Source organism: Netta rufina, assembly GCF_964035555.1.
Source record: "Netta rufina genome assembly, chromosome: 11".
In the NCBI taxonomy this organism is placed as follows: Eukaryota; Metazoa; Chordata; class Aves; order Anseriformes; family Anatidae; genus Netta; species Netta rufina.
The window spans coordinates 18,615,805-18,636,031 of NC_140134.1; the positions used below are offsets into that span (position 1 = coordinate 18,615,805).

The 20,227-nt window shown below is 40.1% G+C and overlaps 2 protein-coding genes across 5 annotated transcripts in view; one reads left to right on the forward strand and one right to left on the reverse strand.

Annotated features, from left to right (window-relative positions):
• Window positions 1–932, reverse strand: part of LOC311213379 (protein FAM169B-like) — a gene marked incomplete at both ends in the record, with an annotated part of 38,562 nt that extends 37,630 nt beyond the window's left edge. The window contains 1 exon segment of the mRNA XM_084293336.1: window positions 899–932. Within this exon segment, the coding sequence (XP_084149462.1) occupies window positions 899–932 (34 nt within the window).
• Window positions 659–19,393, forward strand: PGPEP1L (pyroglutamyl-peptidase I like). 4 transcript variants are annotated; one of them, XR_014618751.1, is made up of 7 exons: window positions 659–794; window positions 4,575–4,734; window positions 7,372–7,424; window positions 13,103–13,219; window positions 13,747–13,976; window positions 14,965–16,736; window positions 19,257–19,287. XR_014618751.1 is itself a non-coding variant. In XM_084293338.1 (7 exons), exons 2-7 carry the CDS (start codon window positions 4,704–4,706, stop codon window positions 17,793–17,795), a joined length of 555 nt encoding a protein of 184 aa, XP_084149464.1. In that variant the 5' UTR covers window positions 659–794; window positions 4,575–4,703; the 3' UTR covers window positions 17,796–19,393. The 4 variants fall into 4 exon arrangements, 2 of the variants coding, with proteins under 2 accessions (XP_084149464.1, XP_084149463.1); XR_014618752.1 differs by lacking the exon at window positions 19,257–19,287 and adding an exon at window positions 17,760–17,769; XM_084293338.1 differs by having other exon boundaries at window positions 14,965–15,052; window positions 17,760–19,393.
• The last annotated feature ends 834 nt before the right edge of the window (window positions 19,394–20,227 follow it).

Sequence of the window (20,227 nt, forward strand, 5' to 3'; positions counted from 1 at the left end):
GTTCTACAATCATCTCACGATCAACAAAGACAGTATTTACTGAATACCCTTTCTTAAGTAACCAAGGGCAATGTAGAAAGCCTTTTATACCTCCTCTCTACACCAAAATAATGCAGCAAGTTATTTCTTGGTGGTCAAGACACAATGTGTTTACTGCTCCTTTCGTCCCCGAAACCGTGTTGTAACTCAGTCTGAGTAAACACTTTAACATCTCCTCTGCAATTTGGCCTCACAGATGTAGAAGTATGTTTACACAGCACTGCCTCTGCTCTTTATTAGTTCTCCAGTACCTCACCATTAAGGTCACAGGCCAATGCACCTGTGCCTCCACACGCACACAAGCTGCGCCATTTTACCAGCACCACCCGCTGAACCAAAGCTGACAGAAATTGTGGGGCCAGCTCCTCTCTGCTTCAAGGCGAGTTTGGGCTACCCTAAAAAAAACTGGAGAAGCTCCTTGTGCGCTTGGGAAAGGGAGAAAAAGAAAAACTTCAGGGACTTGCTCTGTTAGACCCGCTTTGAGGAGGGCGTCGGACGGGACCACCCCGGGGGCACCTCCTCACCTCGGCCGCCCTGTGGAAAACTGCGGGTTGGGAACACGGCCACGAGGAGCTCCCCCGGCCGTGCCCGAGGGCGAGGAGGGCACTGAGGTGTCGGTGACGGGGCCGGGGCGGCACGTTGCCCGCTTCGGCAGCGCCCCGAGGCGGGCGCTGAGGAGACGCCGCCATTTCGCGGCGGCGGGGGGCGCCCGGCGGCCCCTCACGGGAGGAGGAGGAGGAGGAGGCGCCCGGCGGGTGAGCAGCCGGCCCGGGGGGGACATGAGGGGAGAGACGGGACGAGGGGCCGGCGGGGGAAGGAGGCGAAGCCGCGGGCGAGCGCTCTCTCCCTCCCCTCTTACCAGCGGCTGCTCGGCCTCCTCCCTCGGCCTCCATCAGTGCCTCGGAGGCGGGCTCCGGCTGCCCGGCCCGCCCCCGGCCCCGGCCCGCGGGGGGATGGCGGCGAGGCGCTGAGGGCGGGACGCGAGGGTCTGCGGCCGGGCTGAGGCGAGAGGTGGCCGGAGGGGAACAAAGAGCGGAGGTTGTGATAAAGCCTAACCCTGGCGCCGCTTCTCTAGGAGGGAAGGCTAAAAAGGGTGAGAAGGTGGCTCCAAACGCAGGGCAAGGTGGTGGTGGGCTAAGGAGCAGCTCCTGTCCTCCCCCCAGTGCAAGCACCAGGCAAGCATCGCACTTCAGCGTTAAAAAATGCTGAATAAGAGTTCTAAATTCTTCACTTAAAAGGTCCAGGATGACAAACGATAGGGCTAATGCCGGGTTCGTTAAGCGCTGGGAATAATGAGGTGCAAAAATGATGTTTTTTATGGCATTGTTCAAGCGTGTACCGCAGTGATCTTCAGTCATGTGAAAGGGGCTTTTGAAAAATCTCACCTGCTGCTCGATATTAAGAACTAAAGTAGAGGTAGGAATATGAAAAAGAATGCACAGTTGTCAAAATTAGAAAACAGAATGCAGGTGTTGACTCCTGGGAGCCTTCCTACCGAGATTGTCTGATTGCTTAATTATTTCTAAAATAGCTAGCACAGGTATCAAAGTAAAAAATAGTGTGTGTGGGGGGGAAGTACATGGAAATAATAGTACATTTGCGTAGAAACAAGCATGCTTTCTTTTGGGCTTACTGTTGGGGAACACCACTGGTTTCAGTCCATCGGACACAACACTTCAGGAAGGTGCTTTAAGTGCCTCTCATTGCTGCTACACGCTCTGCTCCCTGTCAGCATTTAAAAGAAAACTCCACAGGGTTGATCTTCCCTTCAAATATTTTTAAAAACATGGTGACAAAGACTTGTATTTTCTTTCCTCAACAAGGCAAAGCAATTTTTCTCTCCACAATAGGGCAACACAATTTCAGCACATGCACAGGCACTCTCAGAGAAGCCAATGTCACACAACCACCTCACAGCACATCAGTGAGTTTCTTCACATTCTTGTGATCACCTGAAGCTTTGCACCTTCCAGCATTCCCCGAGTATCATGCACGTTGTTCTCAGCCCAGAGGTTTCATCATCATATAGACCAATGGTCTATAGGAAATAGCAAACTTTACACCAAAATGTTTATCTCTTCTCTTTTTGTGACGTTATATTCCACCTACCAGTATGCCATCTTTGGTCTTCCCTGAGGATCATTTATTTTTATTGAATGCAAAAGAAATGTAAAGTGCTAGATGCTGAAATTTCTACTTAAAGTCCCATTATAGTTTAGTGTTAAATAGCGTAACAGCTTGATTTCTCCCTCCTCTCGTTAAACGTTGGACGGCTGAGATAAATTTGGAATATATTAAAGACTTCCACTTAACAGTTTAACATGTTGGTTCGTTCTTGCCAATAGCAAGAAATAAAAAATCTATATGTAAGTAATAATAAAAGGGATAAAATTTGAAGAGCTGTTTCTAAATGAAGGGCCGTATTCAGTTCTTGTTACCTTCACCACTAAAGAGCTATTTGAGCAGTATTCTGGTACTTCTGCAATGTGGTGAGAGTGCGTTTACAGAAAATACCTTTTCCTCTTAGCAGCTCAAAACCTTTTTAAATGTATCAGGCAACTGTACGGTAAAGTGTTCAAAGCAATAACGTTGGCTTTCGTGGTTGAGTTGTGTCCATTTCTTTTTGCCCCAAAATGAGTGCTATGCCAATCACGTTTGTATACAGCAGGAGGAAAAACAACCAGTGTTAGTTATGGCTGAGTCAGCTGTGTTTGTGATTTGCCTTCGAATAGCCAGGGCTCAGTTTCTTAATTGTAAAAGAGGGAGAAAAATTTGCACCAACCTCAAGTATCCGTATGTTATGAATACATATATGTGTGTGAGTGCTAATAGTAAAGCTACACTCGTAGTTTCTCAAAAATTTAAAGAGTAGCTTTGATTTCAATTATTTCAGAGTCTATGGATCTAACAGACATATCTATACCATGCAAGAACATCTAATAAAATGCCTTGTGTTTCCCAGCATTCAACCAATACCCTCCATATGTCTATAAAGCTGCTATAATGTCACAAACAGAATGCATTCATAATTTCTTGTGTAGGAAATTAATTAAGCAACTGTAGGTCTTAAATCCTGTTTTATTCCTTGCATATGCTTTGTTCATTAGACCTCCCTATACAAGGTAAACTTAGATTATTATTATTTTTTAATTTACCGATATCTATTTAAAAAGAAAGTACGTCTGAAATAACTGTGAGGACTGGTATATTATTGTCCTGTTCAGTATCACAGGAGAAGTTTTAGTAACCAGTAACACTGAAAATAATTGGTAAAAATCTTAATTGACCTAGGGGAATGAAAGGCTACAGCATTGTAGGTGCAATTCACTGAAGGTTGCATCAAATTTGGCATTATTTAAAACTGCAGAGTTCTTCACATATACTGTATTAGCTGCTCCTTCAGCCTCAGTGGCTAGCAAAAGTGAGTTTTGCAAGTTGTGTTAGTCAGGAAGAGACATGGGCGGTATAATCAGGGTCATTTTATTTAAAAGAATCCACAAATTTCTCTCTCTCAGCGCAGGAGGATTCAGATGACAGAAGCAGCTCATAGCTCCAAACTTTGCTCAGCCACCACCCAATCCAAGAGATTTCTTCAGGCATTTTTTTCTTAAGGTCTCATAATTACCATCTCTCTTGAGACTATATAGTGGCTTTCTATTCTTAGTTTATTTCTCCTCTCTCTCTCACACACACGCATACACTTCCTACTCAAAACAAGACCCAGCAAAACCCTCTGCCCACATAGTTATAATTCCCGAGAGGACTTTCATATGCTTTTGTTTTGGGCAGTGACAATGTGCATATGTTTTGATTTCAGGCCCCCTATTGGTTCTTGCACTTCAGTTAATGAAGACAGACAATTAAGCTCCCCAGTTTCAACAAGTTATAACCCACCTTCTAGTGTTCCTTTGACCTTTTATGTTGAAGAGAAATTTTGTAATATATTGTCCATGGGATGTTATTACCAAGTAAATGTTTTGCTTCAGCAAATGAATATTTTCCTGTTTATTTTTAAAAGTGTTAGGTGCTTGAATTATTTAATAAAAGGCATAAGATAAAGCTCAAGACTAGTAAATTAGGTAAGTGCTAGGAGGAAAAACATAAGAGTTGCCTCTCTGTATTTATAGGTGGTAAGAAAGAGGCACAAAGACAGTGGAAATGGACAGATAAATGTTTGTAGCTAATGAATTGTTCACAATTAAAGTGAATTACAGCTGTGCTGAAAACACAGTATTCACAGACATACGATAAAAATGATTTAATTACTTTTGCATACTTGTATATAAACAAGTTTCTGATATTGCAGGATATTTTTCAAAAAGTTTCTTTAAGACTTCTTTGTTCTTCCCCAAATACTGCTGTTGCTTGCCTGGTAACAGGAAACGACATTTGGTGCAGTCCCAATCAGCCAGGCTTCTATCTCTAATAATGAAACGTAACTATTTGTTTTGAAAGTTACATAGATCACAAACTATCCATGTAAGGTGAATCCTAACATGTTTCAGCTTTATGAAACCTTTTTCTTCATCCCATAGAAACGTGCGTGCTTCTGAACAGCTTGAATCAAAAAATAAATGCCCCAAGTGAGGAAGTCTGCCACAGATGCATGAATTGTGATACCGTTGTTTGGAAGTGAGAGACAACAAGATTTCACCTTTTGGAGCATGGATTCGAAATCCACTGTGGTTGTAACTGGTAAGATTTTTTATTTTCTTCTTTTAGCTAGAGATAGTATGCTCACACACTTGATCTCTGTCATAAACAGTTCCCTGGAGGGAAAAACAGTAGCAAATGGTCATACTAACAATTACACATGGAAAATAACTTACTACGGTGCCTTCTTAAGAAAAACAGATATATGTCAGAAGAAACAGGCTGCAGTATGCCCTCTTCACTGCCATCCAGTTTGGTTTGTTGTTCATTCTCTCTGTGTTTTAATTTTTGTTGACATTCTCTCTGATCCAAACCATGTAGCTCAAGGCAGTGCAGGCTAGCATTAGATAAAGCTTACCCAAAAGGAGCTCTAAAGCAACAAAACCAGGTTGCATCACAATGTCACATAGCGTCCAGAATTAGAGCAACACATGGCAAGTTTCAGGGTCTCAGATTCATGGCAAGGTAAGGGAAATTTAAACAGGAGATGCTGCCTCATCACCACTAAACTAGACCATTAAATTAAATATATCAAAAGAACATGCCTGAACGTGCAGCACAAGGGACAGAATTTCTCTTTCTCTTGCTGGCTATGGCTGCTGCTGAATTACAGTGACAGAAACACCAGCTAGAGACTTCTGAGTTTTTTAAAAGGTTAAAGCTCTTAAGGAATGCTGCTGCTCACTATTCTTCTCATTGCCACTGGCTCATTTAAAGGCAATCATTACACATATCTTGACATGTGAGTTGCTGGATAATTTTCCAGTGTGGGTCATCTGAGGACGTAGGAATGAGGTTGAAGCTACATCAAAGAGATCTGCATCTTGCTGTTTTCAATTAAACACTTTTTTTTTTTTTTAATGGCTCCAAGATGAGCAGAACTAGTTTGGCTTGCTCCAAACAACTGCAGTTGAAATGAATGGGAGTACAGAAGAGAGCAAGAGGTATTTGCTAACCTCTTAAAAGGCTGCCAACCTGGCTCTCTCCTATGATATTTATAGCATATAACTTTGATGGGCACACTTCTTTAGCACCTTATATTTTCTTCCTCTCCTTACATAGCCATTTAGGTGCAGAAATTATACTCATTCAAATGGTTTCAGACTAGTGTGTCCCATTAGAGACACAGGTGCATCTTTAAGCTATTACAGAGATTATCACAGCATGCCTCTGTCACATTTTCACCTGCTCATAATATAAACCTGCTGGCACCGAGCCCAGTTTGTTATATAGTGCCTAATAATATTGAGCCAGTTAGCTCTTGAAGTTGTTGCAGGTATGTCAGTACTGTACAACTCTCCTACATTTACTCATTTCTTTTTGTAGAACAATTTTATCCCAAATGGCGGTTTCTTAAGGCCACGGCTGAGATGCATGGATTTGTGAGCTATTTAATAACTGTATTACAATTCTACTGTTCCACACGCACACAGGTACACAAGCATGCACAACAGCTTCAGAATGAAGTGAGTGTCCCCCTAATTTCCCTCTGAAAGTGGAGTGGGACTAGTCAGATATTTTTTGTTCCCTGTGAATGTGAAATGCATGCTATTTCCCCTATTCCCTCTCCTCCCCCTAGTACAAACTTAAGCCTGAGGAAATCATTGGCAAAAGTATTAGCACCATCAGGCTTTTCATAATATTAAAGAGAAAATAGTGAGCAGTTACGAAATAAGTATCAACAAATTAAGAAATGCTTAAAATCTACCATTAATTATTAAAGCTGTCATAAATCTACATTTAGGCTTAATTGTTTCCATGTACAAGTAACTTTCAACATGCAAAACAGCAATCATATGCTGTAAGTACTTATTTGTCCATTTGTAGATTTTTAAATATTTAAAAAGTGAAGCATTAAAACCATCTCACAAAACAGTTTTCCTGCCACCCAGTATCAAAGACTTGCCAACACAATGGACTGAGAACAGTAATTGAGATTAATAAAGATTGTGGGAGTATTCCATCAAACTCTTTAATGATAAAATGCCCATCTAGGTCAAAATGATTTTTTTTTTCTTTTTATTCAAGAATCTTGTAAAATTAAATCTAGTACTTTGGATTCAAAGAGTCCTTTTCCCTTTCCCCCTTTCTTTTCCTGTGGAGAACAAGTGATGAAAGATTTTGTCCAGTACCACAAAAAGCACATTTTCCCTGATGGAAAACTTAATTTTCTGTTACCTGGGATTAAAAAAAAAAATTACAAATAAAATCCAATTTTACTCTTTCAAACATGCATGCCTTCATCTTCACGAGCCTTAACAATAAGAATAGTATGTTGACAGTGACCTGGGAGTATTTGACACCAGTTCATTTAGGAGTGGTATTTCTGCAGCAGATGATATCATCATCACCCAAATCATCACTTACATGAACCGTCCCACTGGCTCCAGTACATCTCCCAACTTCAGTTAAGGACATCGCATAAGGAAGCCTTGACATGAATTAAGATTGTGGGATTAGCTCTTATGTCAGCACATATAAAAATAAAAATGCTATTCCTGTAAATGTTATAAAGGGAAAAAATACTATCTTAAGCAAATGGCAACCTCCATAAACAAAAATATTATAACAAAGAACAAAATGTGGGTGCATACATGTCACCTAATGTCACCTACATGTCACATTGAATCTAAACTTGCAGTGCAAACATGGGTTAAAAGCATCTTTTTTCCTTCCCAGGTTTTGGTCCCTTTAGACAACACCTGGTTAATTCTAGCTGGGAAGCAGTGAAGGTAAGCATAACAAGAAAGGGAGGGAGGTGATCCAATATTTTGTGGCGATCCAACCATAAACTGTTTCAAGCCTTTCTATTCCCTTCTAGAAACTTACTTCTCATGTCTTATTAAATAGAATTGTGCCTCTTAGAAAAGACCCCCCAACATGGAGGGAAGAGAATAATTAAGTTAAAATCATTTGGAAGATTTTTTTTTCCAAAATATTATTTAAAACATTTAGGACTTTTTTTTCCCTTGGGAATGGTGCCTTATCTGCAACTAATGCCACAGTTTATCTCTCTCTTCTGTAAACAGGCCATTCCATACCACAATGCATTTTATCACGTCTAAGGTGAATTCCTTCTCATACAAGCGTAGCCTGAGGGGCGTATGGTCTATTAGGGGAACTGAAATAAGGCTGTAAATATTTAAATTCATCAGGAGACTGGAATGAAAAAGGCAGCTATAAGAAAGTACTAGTGGTGACAGAAAGATAATGACCCTACAGGACTATGACTGTATTACAATTTTTGGTGACAACTACTGAGGATCTGTCTTCAAAGTGAAGTGCAGTCAAGCCAAAATGATGAAAAAACAAGGAACTAGTAACTTTTTCCAAAGAGCAAAGCTATAGCAACTCCACCAACCCATACAGATTTTCTATTCTAGCTTTGCTGGGATAGGAACACTGAGTAGAACTTGGTGTTTGGAAGAATAGATCTATTATCCACTCAAAGTCATGAGGGATGTTATCCCTGTGGGCTAACAAGAAACAAAAATACTTCTGTTATACCTTTCCACACCCCAGCCATCACACGAGACCCATAAATTATCTCAACTTCAACTTGACATGTGCCCTAAACCACAAATATTTGTCAGTTGACAATGTTTGTACTCATTATCTCCTGATTCCTATTGGTTCTAATTTTGGACGCAATATCATCCGCTTCTCATTGAAAATAAAACATGTTCTTTATCTGCAAGCAAAACAGCCTAAAGCCAAAACGCACTGATGAGATGAGTTTTCTGTAACAATGCCATGCACTTGCTATGCCAGGAAGTTATATAACATGGACTACAGCATTCCATAATGAAACAGATGTCAGTCCTTGTGTATGGAGGATAACGAATCCATTTCCCTCTGGTGTGACACCCTCTGTGTGGAATTAATTTTTATTCATGCTGGTCATGCTGCTTTGGTTTCCTATTCCCTGGCAAAGGTAGTTAATCCAGACAATTCAGGGAAATTTGCTGCAAGTCTGGAAGTACTTTGAATTTTGATAGGCTTTTCCATACTAAATAGCAATCTCATGGTATTGTTCGTTGGGCTTGTTCACATGAGTAGTCCAATGGTCTTCAGGAAGCTCATGCACAGATATTAAAGATAGCAAAATGTAGACTTGGCTTGTGGATCCTGCACGGATCACTGAAGTGACATAAAGCCCTCCTGCTGAGTCTCTTTTCTGAGAATTAAGCAAGAGTACACTCATACTCGTCATCAAGGAAGCTCTGAGCAGTCAGGCCAGAGCTACTGAATGGGATTATGCAGGCTTAATGGTTGTGTAGCATTATCCAGAACTATCCTAATTAGTAGCTCAAAATGAATTGACACTTATCGAAAGCCAGGATACCACTGTAGTCTCGGTGATGTTGCAACACTGATATCTGTTGTCTTAAGACTTCATATCCCAGGCAGGTCCTTACACTAAAAGCACCTCAACTCCTGTAGAAGTACGTGTATTGGGAGCCCTAGAATCCTAACTCTCAAAGTACAGCCTTACCCTTCATGCCTTTAAGAATGGAGCCTTTGCCAAAGAACAATGGCTTCACTTTTGTGAGAAACACTCACTCTTACACTCATATTCTTCCTTAAAATCACTGTTGCCAGCTCCATTGTAAGATGCTTTTTCACTCTCCACCTTGCTGATGGGATCAGCGATTTTCCGGAAGCTCTTTTCTTGCTGTAGGATGGATCAGAGACTGACCCAGTGAGCACACGGCCATTCCAATAGTTGCATTCCTTCCACGCCCCTTCACTGGGCACTCCAAAAAATAGTTGTGCTATGTTGTTTCTCTTAAAAATTGACTATTTACTACCTCAGATTTGGTGGAAAAGCCAATTTCCATTTTCTGATATCTCCAAGAACCAGATGATAAGTGTTAATAAGACTTTACCAATCTCCGTTTCTACTGGTTTAGAAAGAGCATTTGTTCTGAGTTCTTGGAGTTCTTATTGATGCTATGTACCTTGCCTCTTTTGTAACATGGAAATAAAATATTCAAAGCATGCGAGGCGTACCCTGCTATGTTTGCATTAACCCAAGTTCTCTTCGCAGCACAGGAAGCCTTGCACAGAGGGCATCCATCAGCATCACATCTATAGAGCTCTCTCATTCCTTAGCAAGTGCCCCTCTTGAGTGTTTAGGGAAAAGGAGAATCAAAAGGATCTGAAAGTACAGGTGAACCTGTCAATTCAGGGTCATTGAGAAAAGCTTCAGAGCTTTTATAGACGCTGTCACATGGCCCAACATGGTTGTCTAGCACTAGAAGCACAGCTTCTCTTCCAGAAACCTGTCTCACTAAGTTTTTCATGGTTCTCATAAGTCCATTCACCTGAAATACCCTCCTAAAATATGCATGAAATATCCACCAGCAGCACTTTTAACTCTTGAAGCACAGAGCAGTCTCCCTAGAGGAAAATACCACCAAGCATTTACTCCACTTTTGCAGACAGACCGCACTGAGATATTATGATGTGCTCTTCAGCACCACATGGGACCCTTGGAATCTCAGATTCCCTGAACTGTTTATTCTGTGTTACAGCCTGGTGGTCCCACCTGGTACCCCTTGATCTGTCCCTGTTTCTGTGTGTCCTCCAGAAACTCCTGTCTGGTACTTGGCAGCTAAAATAGCCTAGCAGGACAATCTACCACCAAGGTCGAAGTCCCCAGTTAATAGGGCACAAATGCAAGTTGAGTGACAACATTCACAGCAATTAAACTGTTAGTGCAAAGAACAGGTCACATTTCCAACTGCTTCTGGGAACTATGTTTGCTATCAGGAGATGAGGATCAGATCTCTGAGCGCAGTTTTTCATCCTGCCACTGGCCATGTGGTCTTTGGAAATTTGTCATTTAATCTCTCTCGCTCCCTCTCTGCTTTAGTTTCATCATCTGTGAAACTAAGACATTGCTATTCAGCTCCTCCATTGCTGTTCTGGAACTTTCTTACATCCCTGAAGCTTTAAAGAGGTATCTACAGGAGTAAAACAAAACAAAACAAAACACAAACTAAACCTGCAACCAAAAAAAACCTTTGCAACATGATTGCAGACTGACTGGGTCAACAGATATTTGTGTTTTTCTTTCTGCACCAACACATGCCTTTTCGAATAGTGTTCACAAAATTAACACACACAACATAACCCTCCACCCCCCGACTTCCAGGCAACCCAAATCAGTGGAAACTCAAGCAAGCTCTGAAATTTCCTGGAGTTTTCTAAAAGTTTAGGTTGCTTGTAACACCCAGCGTGACACACAACCACTGCTTCTGAGCTCAACTGTTCTGTGCAAATCACCTCTGTTTGGAGAGGGGTACACAGGGATGTGGGCCAGAGCTCCTCTGAATTGGGGCTATGATCACAACTCACCATCACTCCAGGTTGTCAGCTGATAATGCTGGATTCCATTTCCCTTTTAGAAAAAAATTCCAACAACAACAACAACAAACCTTTACGCTTTCTTTTCAACCACTTTTCCCACACAAAAATGTCCTCCAAAACTTGTGTCATCCCTCAACATTTCCTCTTCTGTTTCAGTTACAACAGACACACTCGTTCACTGAATTAATTCACCACTGTGAGCTCTTTAGTTTCCAGATCCAGTCTTCTTTTCTAACCATCTTCAGCCTCTCACCTTAAATGCAAAAAATATTCATGTTGTTCCTTGTCTTAGCCTTCGCCATTTTTGTTGTTTCGTTTGCACAACATCTGGTGTAATGGTGTGCAAGCCCGTGGTTAGGATTCCTAGACAACAGAGTAGTATACATTATTGACAACATGCTGGAATTTCGTGGGATGAAGCAAACTATCTGTCTTTGACACAAATTCCCAGCTCTGGGCTACTGGCCAGCTTCTGATTTTGTTCTGCACAAAAAGTATTCCTGCGTTTTTCCTGTCACAAATGGTGACAACAGAATGTCAGTCCAGACAGCGCAAGAGGAGAATAGCCTAACAACTCCTCTCATCTCCAAATTCTGTACCGAAGTTATGGATAGTCAAGTACTTTAAGCCTTACAGTTAAAAAGGAAGAATCTCATTAAATGTTAAAATTAAAGATGTTTGAGAAAATAAAATGCTAATTGTGAACCAGCTGGGGTTTTCTTTTTTGGAAGCTAAGACACAGTACAGCATTCTTAAGCAAGATGATGCAATGGCCTCTCAAAGACTGTCAGCGCCCAGAGGAAAAAAGGCTGGCAGTGTTCTCTAGATGTGTTTACTTCCCTGCAGGCATTGTTTCCTTGCTTGTGTCAAATAGTTTATTGAGCACAGCTAATCAATGTTTCCGCTGACAAGAAAATTGGAACAGTTTATATAGGAAGTCAGCGTTGAAGGGCAAACTTCCCAGTTAACACAGCTTAGAACTGTGGGCCCCATCCGCACAAGTATCCCTAGTAAGAAAGGGAAGCTTGAGGAAACAATGACATGGACAAAAAAGTTACAAATTTCTCGGTCTAATCAGATACTGCTGCTACTGCCTTCCTGCCTACGTCCTCCTTAGAAGCTCAGAAAATCTGTACCCTCCTTTGGAAGCGGTCTACTAGGATGCAACAGGAATTTTCAACCACCATTTTCCTTCTCTGGGACCACTTTCTGCCTCAGACGCATTCTTTCTGCATCCTGCCACTGCAAGTATTCTACCTTCTAGTTAGAGTCCTATGCCTTGTTCCACTGAGAAAACAATTTCAAGTTGTTTCCACATGCCATTCATCCCTGACTATTCTCCAGGACATCTTCCAACCATCTGGCCAACCTGCTGATTTCAAGGATGCCTTTGTTTCTTTCACCTCAAACCTGAGCACAATTTTTGTTTCCTTTGGGAAAGGATCCTATGCAGAACTGCAACTAAATGACAGAGAGATAACATCGCAATAAATAACATTTCCTTCTTTTACCAGGGAAACATATTCTAGACCAAAACGCAATTAAACCCTTTCTAAATGTGACCTCGTACTGACAGTACAGCAGACGTTACCTGAAGCATTTCAAGCCAGCTGAATGTGAATTCTCTCATGTGAATTCTCCCTCATTTGTGTCTCCAGAAGCGCAGGTTTATCTACTAGGTCTTCACGAGGAACAGCTCTTAACTGTATCAAAGCATAATAGATACTTTCAGCGTGGATCTTTTCTGAGAAATCCTGCATTTCATGGTTCCCCATGGACCGGTCCCTAAGCAGTAAGAATTACACAAACCACCCACTGGACACTGAGCATCCCTTTGGAAAATACAACAGTGGCTCAACACAGATGTGACATTAGGAAACAATGGGGCTAGGAAACAATGCATTACAATGCTCTTCCATATGTTTTCTCAGTTTGAGCAGCCCAATTTCTTTTATCACAGTGAGAAATCCAATGTTCTTACATCCCCAACATCCATCATGTTTTTTCTGTTTGATTTATTTTTTTGTATTTATAGGAGCTGTCCAAGAGAGGCCTTGGTAAAACCATAGATCTCCATATCATGGAACTGCCAGTGGTTTACCAAAAAGCAAAGGAGCAAGTCCTCAAGATTTGGACAACTCTTCAGCCACTAGTGAGTAGTTAGTTACAAGGTTGGGCAATCTTTCTCTTAATTTCTGGATAATACTATTTTCAGTGGATCTTTAAAAAGATTTCTAAAAGATTATTGCACAACATGCATCAGACAACTCTGGATAGTGACTATTAAAACAGTGATAAAGGTTTCAAACTGAACTTTGGAGCACACAATAATTAGCATGCTGTTTAAACTCTGTGCCATTTAAACAGCAGAACTGCATGCAGAACAAAGTAAAAAATATCCACCATATCATCCATAAATTGCATGGTGCAAAAAAAAAAAAAAAGTACTGAAGCATTGAAGTCCCCAGTTGACTAGACACAACAAAAAAACAAACCAGAGCACAATTTTGTTCTCATTTATAATCTCTTATCAAAGTTTTCTTTAGGCATGAGCTACAGCAAGACTCCCTACCTCGCAGCTAGTATTTCACATAATGCTTGGCACTATTACATTACATGTTTTTAAAAAACAGGTCTCATTTTTAATTTCCTGTTATTCACTCCGGTGGGAAAAAACAGCTTACTGTTCATGTTGGGCTGGCTTCATCCGCCAAAGCAATCATCATCCTTGAGCAGTGTGGGAAGAACAAAGGCTACAAAGAGATGGATGCTTGTGGTTTTCACCCAGAAGGTGGCTGTTGCATGCTAGATGGTCCGGAAAAGATTGAATCTACAATTAATATGAAGACTCTCTGGAAAAACATTTCAGTGGAAGGGATTGATATAATCTTTTCCAGAGATGCGGGAAGGTAAACATTGCATATCGGGGTCTCAGAGTAAAAGCAGAAGTAATTCAGCCAGCTCAGTTAACCTTGAAGAATCTTTGCAATAACTTTTCCTCCAACTAAAATCACTTTGAAGCAAGGTCTTCAAGTGGCATAATATGAAACTAGGATAAATTTAAATTCTGTGTAGAGAAGCCTTTGTGAAAAACTACAGTCAGTAGATGTTTTTTTCCATGGATTTATGAATTCCAAAAGAAACAAGTTTCAACATAGCACACCCTGTGATTACCAACTCCAGTAAACCTGTGCTATTAGAGAGTCTGAAAGCAATACTGACTAGTAGCAGATTTTAATCTATCTTTCCCAACTGGGAGGGATACAAAATGTAAATACATACACCGAAGAACAAAACAATTACAAGTACCTTTAGAACACTGTCTGTGATCTCATCATGTGTTGCAGTAGTACTGAAGCAATTTTCTATTAAGATTTCTTCATTTAAAAGAAAAACAAAACAACACAAAATTATTGTTATTTTTAATCTTGGCCTGTGCTTTCAGGATTTGGGTCTCCAAGCTAAAAAGTAGGGTGATAAGGGAAAGAAGAAAAAAGAAAAGAAACAATCTCATCATTACTGTGTGGTTTTATGATCCACACCAAAAAAAAATAATTAGTGTACTGTAATGGCATGGTTGTAGTTCCAGTGGGGCTGTGTTACCTTTCTCATCTGACTTGTCTCACAGAAACCTAGAAAAGAATGCATGTCTTGTGATTTTATTTTTATTTTGAAAGTTCCTTCTGGGTGAGTGTCTGAGAAACTGAATCATCAGATAAGGAATATTTGTTTCTCAAGCTTGTTTTATTTCAGCATTTCCTTTACTCACTAAACAAATGTGTTGAATAATTTCATAAACCAGATATGGTTTGGCTACTTAAAGAATATTTAAATTTAATCAAAGTTTACCATTCCTTAATCCAGGTTTCTGTTTCTGTTTTGTTCTTAATATTTCAGGTATATCTGTGATTACATCTATTACGCTTCTCTGTATTATGGCAATGGAAGAGCAGCTTTCATCCATGTGCCTCCATTATCCAAATCGGTAACAGCAGACTCTCTAGGAAAAGCATTACAGACAATTATCTTAGAAATGTTAAAACAGTGCAGGGAAGAAAGAGAGTAAGATGGATCATGAGAGGGAAAAAAAAAAGAGTATTTCTTAGAATGCAATTCCTTACCTCTTAAAAGTAGCAAATCTAATTGTTATTTAAAACCCTTACATAAAAGATTTTTATATTCCAAGTTACTTTTAGCGAAATCTCCTTACAGAAAACAAACTACTCTGGCGTAAAAAGCTTAAGAGAAAACAACAACAACAATTCATAGTTTGTATTACTAACAATGATAAGGTTGCTTCAGATTTAAGAAAGTGTGTGAATGTGGACTTAAAAGTTGTTACATGCTTTCTAAAATCTTTTAATTTTGTTTGTTTGTTTGTTTGTTTTTTGAAAATTTTAGAGAAAACAAGAAACATTTGGGACGCTCAATCCTAGTTCGGAAGGGCAGAAAAACATTACTACAGATTTACTGAATCAAGATCCATGCTTGCAGCTCTAAGGACATGCAGCACTGGATCTCAGAGGTCCTAAGTCCCTGCTCAATGGGACTTCAATGGACCTTCTATTAGATGAGCTATCTCATCTAATTGATCTAATCATCTAATCATCTAATGTCCCATTGATCTCATCTAATAGAAGGTGCCCATATAAAAACTTCAAATACAGGCGAAACCAAAACACACACAGGGGTCCGGTTATCTGAACGTTTCTTCAGATATCTGTATCTCTTGGAGACCTGCTGTAAACACTGGTTTTCACATCAAAAACAGATCATGGAGCTGGGGTGACTTAAAAAGAAAGCAAATAAAAAGCTAGAATCTGGCAGACACTGAAATGCTGTTAGTAATTTGGGTTTAAATTGCCCCAAAACACCATTTACCCCAAATTCTCAGTATCTGTCCCAAAGGAAAACACTGTAGTCCTTCCACAAAGCACAGAACAAAGACAACAGTCTTTCAGTACAATGGGTCATGGCTATTCAGGGATTTATACATCAAAAATCAAAAAGCTAACTTGTCCCAAGAAAGGCAATCATTGAAGCACTGTGCTGTGGAATGCGTTATGGCACATCATCTTTCTTACAAAACAGGAACCAAATGAGATCCCAAGTTGTAAAACTCGGGATCAGACAGTGACAGATCACTTCTGCGCTTCTCCCCTGCCAAGCCAGGCTCCTCGATGTCTCAGACGCAGCTATATACAGAAGCACTGCACTATTAATGCTGGAGAAGACAGAGGTTTGCAGTGTCCTCTGTAACACACACAGAATGGCAATGCATGCTCTCCTTAGTAATTTTGCTAGTACCAAAACAGACAATTATGACATAAAGCTAGCAGTTAATTTTCAAAACCAGTCAGCAGAATGAAACAGCAGCACCTTAATATGGGCATCTGGGATTTTTCTAAGGAAAACAAAAGCTCGTTTCCTCAAGTGTCATGTCAGTAAAAAAGGTCAACAGCCAAGGACAACCTAAGGGCTCAGACGCCTAAACAAGCTCTGGGCCACCACTATGCCCTAGTCAAGACTTCGACAACAAGAGTCAGAGGAATTGGAAATGTCAGATGTAACACTAGTTTCCTTGCCACTATCTTTGCCAACATTCTTTGCAGAAAACCAATAACCCCATGCTAGATGGATGAATGCCTCATCTATGGATTGCTGTAGAGGTAAATAAAAGGGTTTCCTTCGAATAAATAAATAAAAATGCTTCCCTTATTGAAAGAAACCACCTACTGCAAAGCAGGACCCAAAAGTCCCATTGAAAAAGGGCCCACAAACTCAGCGTCATTGGATTAAAATATTTTAGATTTCAACACAACATAATGGCAGTACTGACCTCCACAAAGATTTTTTTTCAGAGTTGCTCAATCAAATGCAGCCAAAAGGGCAGAAGAAAAACAGATCTACTTTTTTTTTAAAGCTGTACTTGCTCTGCAATAAGGAACAATAAATTCAGAAAGAGACAAATGCATACAGAATTCTTTTATTTAACTTAAATCATGTAGTACTGAAACTACTAGAAAAAAGCAGAGTAAGAGAAACTAAAGGAGCCTTAGCTTCAGCCATTCAAAATAGACAAAGTTTCTTCTTTTCATAATGTAAAGAATCCCGAGTATATCGCAATAACAGGAATAAATTCTTACAACAGAATATACAAAAACATTTTGAATTTTTTTTTTTTATCTACTGATTCATTTTAATATAAACACAGGAATTTCTTTAGGAATAATTTATACACAGCAAGTCTTTTTTATGTAATAAATTGGCCATGTTATTGTTTAATTTTCTCTTAAAAAAATTTAAACAAGAAAACTTGGAAAATGTTGTATTTGCAACTGCATCCATTCCTTAGCACTTTCTAGTTTTGTTTTTGTCCCAGAGGTAGACAAACTCTGGCCAATCCTTTCATCTCAAACCTCACTGGTTTAGAAAACAGAAGAGCTGACTTTAAACAATACCTAAATCATCGTAACACTTCAGAAATGCAGTTAGTCTAATTTCAGGGGGGGGGAAGGGATCTTCAGTATTCTTAAATAAAAATAAATAGGGACCCTGCTTTGCCTCTTTCAACAAAGCTTCAAATGGTACTCAGTATCTTTAGAGGCTGCATACAAACTTTTAGAACGATGAGACATCTGCAAATAGTTCTTCAACAGTCATTACAAAACTGTCTTCCCTCTTTCTCTTAGGCAGTCGTATCCTTCAAACCACCTGGCAACCGTTAAGCAGGTACTGAACAGCACAAGTGAGACTGCGTAGCAGCAAAACCCGTTCTGTTTCCCCAACCAGTGAGGTTCGTGTAGTCCATTTAGTTAACTGCACTAGACAGTAAAGTGAAATGACCAGTTAAGATGATCCCACCCCAACCAGAGGGCTCTGGAAGACCAGGATACTGAAGATACAGAACATTTCCCCAACTTCTTTATTCATTCGCTGTATACTGGGACACAAAGCTTGGGTGGGTAAGGGGAGGGGGATGAGCCATGAATTGGACAAGTTAGCAATCCTTTTTGGCATATTGTAAAGCTAGCTAGTAAACTGGTACCATCAAAAAAAAAAAAAACTGATCACATACAGACACACCCACACAGACACAGAAAAGTGCCCTTAAATTATATTTTAGGCATTAATAAACTACAAACATTTTATAAAATTATTCTATGTACTTACAAAACGCAATGAAACATTTAATTAGTTCTTGTAAACCAGATCTTCGTCAACTGACTACCCGTAATCTACTGGACTTAAAGCCCTATTGAAAATGCTAATGGATTACTAATCAACGTAACACATACAAAAAAAGATGGATGCACACACGCACGCACGCATACAACCTAGTGATAGTCTTAAGGTACTTGCAAAACAGACCAAGTGTAGGTTGAGACTGATTCATACAGATCGATAATAAAAACCATCAAACTCCTGTTAACGAGTTTACTACTTCAGCTGGAAAGTCAAAAGGTTTATTTACAAGTACCAATGATCAGAATCTGAGCTCTGCTGCTGTCCCACACACCAAGCTCAGGAAACAACTTCAAACTTCTGCCAAGCCCTGTGTCTTTGTAAATACGCATTTCCATATCCTTTGTTTTCATACGTCTCCATACAAATACTTCTCAATTCTGATATACCTGGCTGCACTCAATATTGGAGGCTGCTTTTCACCTCTGAGCAACCAGTTCTCTGAACTGAGGCATCCTTTGAAGCCCTCCTGCCTATTTGCAGTTCTGTATCTTCAGCACCCCTGGCCACTGTGTTTTTTCTACACATCATTCTTAAAGTCTTGTCTGCACAACTACTCATGGGTTAAGTTGCAATATCTGGCTTTTATCACTGGTTAGTAAGGAGTGGATCCCTTGCACCTTCCTCCACTGTTGTTTAGCCCAGTGATTAAACACGCTGTTGACAAACAAAATAAGAACAACAGGAAACAAGTGTTACTTGCACTAATGGAATGAACAGGGTTTAAATATATATATCTATATTATAGATATACATATGCAGATATCTATATGCATATATAGATATATATGTATGGAGTTATACCAACAACAGGAGTGTCGTTCACTTAGACTCAGATTGTACTGAACACCCCTCGGCAGTTCCCAGAGGACCTGAGAGCAGTTCCGTCTGGTGACCAGTCGTCCTGGGCAAACCGGGCATCACTTGTTTCTAAACACCAACAGGAGCATCAGTGCGAGCATCCCTGGAATCATACATCACTTAGAACCAGCTTTACAGAGCAGAGGCATCGTGCTGAGAAAGACTTGGCGGACACAGGCTGGCCTCAAACTTCCCATCACGCTTGGCTTCTGCGTCTACTTTATCGCTCCCCTGAAAGCGCATCTCAGCACCGAGCAGCTGACGCTTCTGTGCTTACATAGGAGCCACCTTCCTTTGCAACCAAACCACCTTCTGTGCCACTGCGAAGCTTTGCAATGCCAGTCAGGTGAGAACAACGGCCCGAGTGCTAAATCAAAGCCTCCCCCACAGCGATGACAATTTGTTAGCCTACTGCAATTAGAACATCTTGGTACCATTTGTCAAAATGCTGGTTTTCAGGACTGGGTGGGCTTTTGCTTTTAATTTATAAACAAATTGGATTACTTTAACTTTATTCAAACATAGCTCAAGTTCTAAATAAATTTTCCATACCAGACAAGCCAGTGGTCTCAGGGAAGAACAACATTACAAACCATATTATGACTCTATCAAGCCAACATTAATTCTCAGTTGTTCACATGCATAAACAACTTGATTTACTGTCCAAGGGAAGTCTGCATGAAAAACCCATGTGAATAAAGCTATTCAAAATGCACAAAACACAACAAAAAAAAAAAGCTATGGAAACAAACAGAACAAAAAAGTAATTAAGCTTGAATTGCAAACACAGAACACAATGGTATCATGAAGGTGGTTTGGTCCAGGAGAGCTGACTGTCATCACACATGCGTACTTTTAGTCCCATGACTGTCTTCTATTGAAGTGCTTTTTGAAATGTTTATCATGATGGGTGCTACGTCATTAGTGTTTCTTCCTAATGCATTTTTAAACCACCTACATAAAATTATAAAAACCAGTAACTTGGACAGTTTTAACAAAACCCTCCTAGCCAGCTGAAAGATCTGAGGATCTCCAGTTGTGGTAATCAATATGT

What these genes read in the sequence shown, in the direction of transcription:
- PGPEP1L (XM_084293337.1), top strand. Translation starts at nt 4,704, where the DNA reads ATGGATTCGAAATCCACTGTGGTTGTAACTG. An exon ending in CTAGCTGGGAAGCAGTGAAG is followed by an intron (nt 7,425 to 13,102) that starts GTAAGCATAACA and finishes TTGTATTTATAG; the next exon opens with GAGCTGTCCAAGAGAGGCCT. An exon ending in TTTTCCAGAGATGCGGGAAG is followed by an intron (nt 13,977 to 14,964) that starts GTAAACATTGCA and finishes TTAATATTTCAG; the next exon opens with GTATATCTGTGATTACATCT.